Source organism: Rhopilema esculentum, chromosome 15, assembly GCF_057945365.1.
Source record: "Rhopilema esculentum isolate cy_ngs chromosome 15, ASM5794536v1, whole genome shotgun sequence".
Lineage (NCBI taxonomy): Eukaryota > Metazoa > Cnidaria > Scyphozoa > Rhizostomeae > Rhizostomatidae > Rhopilema > Rhopilema esculentum.
In genome coordinates this window covers 4,804,351-4,812,500 of record NC_142829.1, presented here as the reverse complement: position 1 = coordinate 4,812,500, position 8,150 = coordinate 4,804,351, and the positions used below count along the sequence as shown (strand labels likewise).

Genomic DNA, 8,150 nt, shown 5'->3' with positions numbered 1-8,150 from the left:
TTCTTTATCACCTGATTAATACGCTTTTTTGACCTGCTAGCAATAATTCTTGTATCTTATTTATGGGCCTTCTCGCCTATAGGGTCGCATAATTTTGATGTCCCACAAGGTGCCAGTTTGCAACTTTTGCTGCTTTTTGTTACATCGGTTTTATGCCATGCCCAGTACGGGCATCACGGCAATCAACTATTGCTAAATATTGACCAGGGGCACTGCCAATCTTGACCCGTTTCTATTTTATTAAGAGTTTTCTTAGAAAGAGCATGTTCCGGTCACATTTGCTAGAAGGTTTTCTGCACACCCTCATCACTTCCTACTCAGTACCCGCACCCTCTTGGAATTAGGCCTCAATGCTTGAAATGAAAAGGAGTAGCGTATCAAGATAAGAAATGTATGGAGGCACCATTGTTTAAGAACAATAGAAACAAAATGTATTGTTCATGGGAGCAAAAAACAAAATGAAAACAAGAATTTTATAATATTTTTGGGGCACTAGCCCGCTCCCAAAGAACAATAGCAGCTACGGCTTCGAAAAGGTTTGTGCAAATATATCAGTTTTTCTTTAAATTTTTTACCTGTGGATTTTTAAAGTTTAACCCTTGCTGTCATCCCAAAAATATAGCTTCCAGCATGGTAGCCAAAAGCTCCAAAAAACTAGCCACAACGTTCGATACTTGCCTCTTAAATTTATTCTCAAAAGGTTTGCACTGTATGACATTTGATTATTTCAATGAACTATAAGTCTACTTTGTCTTTACATTTGTAGAAAGCTGTTAACCATCCAACTGTCAAAATGCTGTCAAGAATTAAATGGGACCTGTATGCAAAATACTATATCTGGTAATATCTCTACTAATTTCTGTTGATAAACTTTAACTGCTTATCGTTGGCTACGTTTAAGAATAAACTTCAATGTTCAATAAAATTTCCAAATCTTTATCTTTATTTCTTGGGTCGAGTAATTTGATTTGATAAACCACTGTTGACAAAACATAACCTATTTTTAAAATCAGTACGAGGTAGCATCATGTGATCAGTCTCAGTTCCACTAATAGTACTGAAGCACGAAAGTCACATCTCCACTTATTTGAAAGTGCCCTTTCCTTTCTCAAGAATCAATGCGTTAAAGATTTCCAAATTGTTGCATTCTTTTATTAATTTATTGGTATCCCATTCAGTCCCTGTCCCAGTACTCGAATGGGATTCATTTTTTGTCTGGAAAGGTTTTTTAATTACCCAAAACTTTAAAATATCCTTTAAAGCTTGCAAATTATTGTTGCGAGAGTCATATGCGATTGGTTTAATATGCAATAGATTGAATATTTCAGGGCATACTTTTGGTGTAAAAAGCAGGATAAACGGGGTTCTACAATGCCGCTCCGAGTTCCAATAGTGGGTTGTAAAACTCGAAGTCGCAACTAAGAGTAGAAAGTAGAACGTTTTATCTGGTGCTTATAACGTCCTGATCATATCAGAGCGCGTATAACTCGTCCAGGGCCCGCGGAAGGGGGTGCTGGGGGGATTTAGCCCCCCCAATAATTTGAAAAATATTTTTCATTTTTCATTCATTTTAAAAATCTTTATACACGAATTCCCTATCAGCTATAATATAATATAATTTTTTAATATATATACAATAAAGATATTGCTGTTCTACCTAGGGATCGTGTTTTGCTTTGGGAATTTACTAACTTTGTAGAAATCCTTTCAAGTTTCTTTTAAAGAGGGAAATTGTGGGGCTCATCCTGATGTTTCTTGGAATCTCATTCCATGTTTTGGCCCCAGAATGAAAGAAACTTTCCTTTGAGAAATCCAAATTTTGCTTTGGGATGTCAATATCAAGCTGATTCCTTGTCGAATACCTGGATATCTCTGATCTAGTGATAAATTTACCTTTAAGGCTGTCAGGGCAAAGACCATTCATCATTTTGTACGTCATTTAATCAGGTTCGAAACTGAAGGCCATTTACAAATCCACCTGTCCTTTAATTGAGCACTTTCAATTAATGTCTGAGCCCTGTCTTGAAGACGCTGAAGATGTTCTAATTCATCACCGTATCTTAGATGGCTATCGAAAAGTCGCCTGTAAACTTGGTCCAGTTTCGACTGTGGGAGTATGTTTTTAAGTTTCCTAGATATTTTGTGACTCCTAGATATTTTACTTCATGGGCTCGTCGGATTTTTTCTCCATTTGTTTCCACGTTTATTTCCCCCTGGATATGGTTAATTCGTCTTTTATGCCCAATATGCCCAATAACCATATATTCAGTTTTATTGGTGTTCAGACTAAGCTTATTTTGCCGCATCCACTCTGCAATGTTCTTACCCTCAGTTTTAAGTCATTGCACAGTTCCTCAAGTCTTTTGCACAGCATGTTATGCAAATGTCGTCTGCATACATTTTTGTTGAGTTTTTCTCTAAGCATCGCTCAAAATCATTTACGTATTGGATGAAAAGGAGGGCCCAAGGCACGAACCCTGGGGAATACCATATTGAACATTTTTTTGTTGTGAACTGGAACCATTGATTTGGCAGTATTGTCTCCTATCAGTTAGGTATGATGTAAACCACTGATGAGGGGTTCCTCCTATTCCATACTTTGATAACTTAGAACTTAGAGCAGAATTTTGTGATCCACAGTGTCAAACGCCTTCTTCAGATCAAGGAAAATGCTAATATTTATCTTTCGTTTATCGGCATTTGAGAACCACGAGTCAGTAACATTGAGTAATGAGGTCAACGTGTTGTGCACTTTTCGAAATGCATGCTGACATTTGGAGAGCATGCTTTTTTCCTTCAGAAAGGTGGAGACTTGATCATGTGCGATTTTCTCGATCAGCTTGGAGAATACCGAGAGTATGAATATTGGCTGGTAGTTGTTCAAATCACTTTTCGATCCGGTCTTAAAGACTGATGTTACCCTGGCTAATTTCCATATGTTCGGAAAAACACCGCTTTCAAGAGAGGAATTGAAAATAGCTGCTAATGGCTTAGATAAAATATCAGCAGCGTCTTTCACTAGAAAACCATACAAAAAATTGCCTTGTTCTTGGTCTTAAGCATGACCAAAATGTTTTAGTCCCCTCAATCTGTAATATGCTCCACGGTCCTTGGCTCTATCTCCATAACATTGATCAATATTTAACAGACCGGTGTACAGTAATTTTAATCATTCGGAAATTTTGAGAGACTTTTATCCATTTCATGCCTTAAAAATTTTTGAATATGGAATCATTGCGAATCGGCCAGCGTTTGAAACTGTTTGTATAAACATTTAGCGTATATGTTAATCATTTTTATATCATACTGTTTGTTTGTGCATAGGTTCCACTTCGGATGCTTTTTTGCATACCTCGTCATCTTGGCTACGTCACTGATGCTTGCTGCAACGTCCAAACATCCAACACAGTATCATAATGGCACCGACAAATTCAGAGCGTTTTGTGAATGTTTGACTATCATTTGCACATTGGTCTATTTCGTGGTTGAAGTCGACCAATTAAAAAAGTAAGTTTCATTTGCTTCAAAGTTTTCTTGTTACTCTATTTATAGCTTAATAATTGTTACTCTTAAGCTCTATGGTGCCTTTTTGCGTTTTGCATGTGTGCTACTTCAGTATCAAACAATGTAACTTAATTTTGAAGGCTATGGTAAAATAATTGACAATGTAATTAGCAGAGATACCTTTTGTTAACCAGCTTGGAATCGTAAAAAAAACGTTTGGTACTTGCGTGGAATTCTTAGAAAAAATTTGGTAGAAGAGTGACTATAATGTTTGGTTCAGTTGCAAAGTAAAGAATTATCGGTTTTTTAGAAAAAATCTCATAACACTCCTTTCTCCTTTAAAGGAAACCGTCAAGATAATTAGTTTATGGTTTAACGAAAATCGTCTTTTCATCTAGCAGTTTTGGAATCCATTTATATACAAGCGAAAAGGCCGACAGAAGGAGTTCGTCTTCTCTCTTGGACTCCAGTGATAATTTTTTATAGGTACGCATCACTGATTGGACAACTTTGCCGGTCATGTGCTTGCGTTTTCTGATTGGCCTATTTCGATTCAAAACTGGGTATATATTTTCAATAGTGTTCTTTCGGACCCTTATTCTGACGGTTTATACCCTGAGGAGTGTCAGACGAAAAACTTTAAGTAGTATGTTGTGAAATGTTAAATTTTTTCAAAGCTATTTCCAAGCTCTGTACCGCAAAAAAAATATTTTATAGTAAAAAACGATCCCACACTGGCAAACTGATAAATCCTTCTTTGATTTGATTTCTAAGATCTTTGATTGCAACTGTATGATCTGTAAACTTTGCATGCTTTGCTGTCAGGATTTTTTTTAAACATATGCTTGTGTAATTTATTCAGAATACTCACTTGCTTCAAGCTTAATATCCCTAGATTTAGATTTATTTCATCCTGACAAATAAAAATTATTTCTAACCACAAAAGGACGAGGGGAAAAGGTATGAAAATGGCTTTGAAAAAGCAAAAATTTTGAGTCATACTACAGCTTTTCATCTGACACTCTTTAGAGTATAAAACTTCAGAGCATTAGGCAAGCGGCAGTGATTGAGCAACTTCAACAGTCATCAGCTCGTTTTTCTGATTGGCCTATTTCGAAGCATAACTGGATGTGTATTTCCTAGCATAGAGTTTTCTATCTATTTTCTGACGTTTTATACTCAGATAAGGTATGGTAAAGATCTTTTCTTACCATCTTTTTTAATGTATTGAATGTATCTGTTCTCATAATTACCGCAAGGAATTAAAAAGGGCTGGAACTTTTTGATCCTTTTAGACCCATTGTATAGTAATTATTTTTATTCACTGGCAGAGTGCGCTCAAGCAAATGGAAGAAGATTAAGTTCCAAAACGTCGAACGAAATACGTTTTGATAAGATATACACTATTCTTTATGAGAACGCGCTTTGTAGAAACATCGAGGCTTGATTTTCCAGAAAACGAGAACAATATAAGAACATTCCCACTAACTTTTGAGTGGAAAATTTTTAATTGCAATGTCATACTGAAATTTTTCTCTCGTGTTAACAAAACAGAGGTTTTATAAGCAAATCTATCTTAGAAACAGTATATAGTTTTTAGTTGTAGATTTTGAAATAAGAACGATATCAACAACACCCATGCCTCAGATAAGAAGATCGAACCGCGTTAATAATGATGCGGTTCTTACAAAAACGATTGTACTGTACAGAATTGGTACGTCCAATAATAAATCCACAATAATCGGTCTCTCAAACAAGACATGACTTTGCTCTTTTTTGCCGCTTTTTGACTCTTATTAATGTTTACACTTTTCTTTGCAGGGAAGGCTTTAAGCTATATATTTGCAGTTTCTTCAACTGGGTTGACTTTCTCGGAATACTTGGTGTTTTGCTGATCATTCCATTGCGATATGCACGTGTTGATGGCCAATGGATAATCGCGTCCCTTGCATACATCTTAAACTTCCTCAGAATTTATAAATATTTTCCTGCATGGGAGTAAGTTTTCATTCAGTCTTTTTTAAAATTTGTTTGAATCTAATTTTGTAGGTGGTTTTTAGTTACTGGCCAAGGCGCTAGATCGCAAAATGCTGCGGGGATCACCTCTTATTTTACATTTTTTAGTTTGCATTTGTGATACTCAGTGGCGTAGCGTCCGGGTATTCAAGGTATTCAGTGAATACCCTGAGATTTCTCAGAAACAATATTAATACGACGTATAATTGTAATAAGTAAAAAATGTTTTGCGGCTATTGATTCTGTTTGAATTCGTTACCTCCGATATTCTACATTTTGTACAAGTACAAAATATCACGAAATTCATGGAAACAATAACGCTGCGAAGCATAGAGAAGCTGGGAGATCTTTGAAGCTAATTTTGAAGATTGAGCTACTTCATGTTGTATGGAGATCGGTCATGAATACGCAGTGAATACCCTAGCCCGTACTTTAACCAATCAAAATGCTCCTTTCCATGAATAATATTTGCCGTTAATGGTTCTGTACGCTGAGAAATATGCAGCGTACAGCCTCAAAGTTGGTTCAAAATAGTCTCGTTATGAGATCGATATAAACAGTTAATGAACGTCGGAGCGGTTGGAGTGATGGAGCTGCATCGAAAACAGTAAACATGACTTAATTAAAAAACTATTGCAATGTCCGTATTACTGTTTCATAACCATTCTCTCATTTGACCACTAAACTTAATCTACCAACACTAAAGTGGAAAGGAAAGGTAGGCTGCTACATAATACTACACTGACTCAGATCTGTTCCCTCTTGAAATGCCAATTTGTTATTGCTTGCAAATCAGGGATGTTTCTGTTTGTATTATGTGATAGAATTAAAGTAAATGCAGATAGGCCTGGATAATATCCTTATAGTTGCCTGGTGTATTCAGTTATCTTGTTGGCCTATTTTGTTTGCATTATTCGAGCGCATTTATTTGCATTATTGTGCAGTCTCATCTCATTACCTTCGATTCTTTCAAATATTTACTTGTATTGAAAATATCACGATTAGGCCATGAAGAAAAAGTCTATACTGCATACCACAATATCATTTATAACTTATGTAATGCCCTATGTGAATAATTGTGAAACTTTCGAAAGCCCTTTTGTATTAAGGTATCAAGAGAAGGTGTTTACAGTTACTTCCTCTTTACATCAGTGCAAATGTTAAACGATTCAACAACAACTATTGGGACATATTTCGACCAGTAAAATTTTACTGGCTTTCAATGATATGTTTTGATTTGAATTACTTTTGATGAAATGGTTAGTGGTAATTTGATGCAACGAATGAGTTCGAAGAGTATATTTGCGTTGGGTTCTTTAGCAAAGTATCGTTTTCATCATAGTAATGCCCTGACAGTGCAGTACTTGCCAACCGAACCAAAAAGAAAATTAGATAAAATGTCAATAGCTAGTCCTTTTAATCTTCCTACTATCCCCCTATTTTCATCAAGCCCCATCGAGCCACACCCTGCCCCACCCTTTTGTTTAATAGAGAATACCCAGTTGAAAAAGTCACGCTACGCCACTGGTGATACTGTAAGAACTCTACGGCCAGTGGTGCCGAGAGAGGAGGGAAGAGGGCAAATTGCCCCAGGGCCTCAAGGTCAAACTGCCCACATAAAGTAATAATTTCCATTTTAAGAGCGGAATTAATCACACGTAGCAGAAGTATGCTTAAAAATAAAGGCACCGCGGAGCAGGGCTTTTTTGCAAAAAATGCCAAATATTAAGCATTGAACTACCAGTAGAGTCTCTTTTATACGGTTTTAGCCCCCCCCCCCCACTTTGGGTGCCTGAAATAGTAAGATATTTCAAACGATTGCAAGAATTAACTGCTAGAAGCACACTGAAATATATTTTAGGCCCGTCTAAAGGGCGTGGTTGCACAAATTTTGTAAGATACGTCTTATTTTTCGGTTTTGTTCAGGGCCTTCGAAACCTCTCGGCGGCCCTGCGTTGTCCTATTTATCGAGATGTCCGTTGTCTAGAAATTGCTTATGCAAGGCTGTGACCATACATTTTGGGACAAATTCTTTTTGTCTGTTATTTAAAGGTCTGCTATAAGAAGATAGCCTTGCAAACCATGATACACTGATGGTTACCTGCAACGATCTCAAGTAGCCTGCGTTTAGTCTCTTGCTTTAGAACTAGCTAATTGTGTTTATCACGTTCAGTTGTTGTGAAATGTCACAATTCCCACGATTTTCAATTACATTTGCCAATTATTTTTTTTATACTGCATTTAGAGAAAGTTTTCAAGATTTTCCCACAATGTTCATTGATTTCTCAACCTGTTTCTCTCCTGTTGATACCAAAATCTAGCTGCAGCTGAAAAAGCTTGAAGAATATTCAACAGTACAACCATTCTTAGCACATTTAAATGGGAAGGTGAATATTTTTGCTATTTTTCGTGTTTACTATATAGACATACCGGATCATCTGTTGGGGATGGGCTTAACGTAAGGATTCTCCTGTACATTGTATTTTTCTAACAGAAATGTTTAGCTAAGCAGTATCGCAAAATTTAAAACCGGATTTTGTTTGCTGTGCACACCATGATTTAGGTGCCAGGTGAAAAAATCATCAATCTACTTTTGTGTCTTATATCAAATCCTGGTAATGGTGTGCACA

At 36.5% G+C, this 8,150-nt stretch overlaps 1 protein-coding gene across 7 annotated transcripts in view; it reads left to right on the top strand.

Moving 5' to 3' along the window:
* The window catches only part of LOC135685817 (uncharacterized), a 67,202-nt gene that overhangs the window by 15,700 nt on the left and 43,352 nt on the right, over positions 1-8,150 (top strand). For all 7 annotated transcript variants that reach the window (XR_016144658.1, XR_010516029.2, XM_065201894.2 and 4 more), the window contains exons 7-9: positions 767-840; positions 3,325-3,507; positions 5,326-5,502. Coding sequence is in view for 5 of the 7 variants with exons in the window: in XM_065201894.2 (XP_065057966.2) it covers positions 767-840; positions 3,325-3,507; positions 5,326-5,502 (434 nt within the window). In the remaining 2 variants the exon portion in view is untranslated. The remainder of the gene's footprint in view (positions 1-766; positions 841-3,324; positions 3,508-5,325; positions 5,503-8,150) is intronic.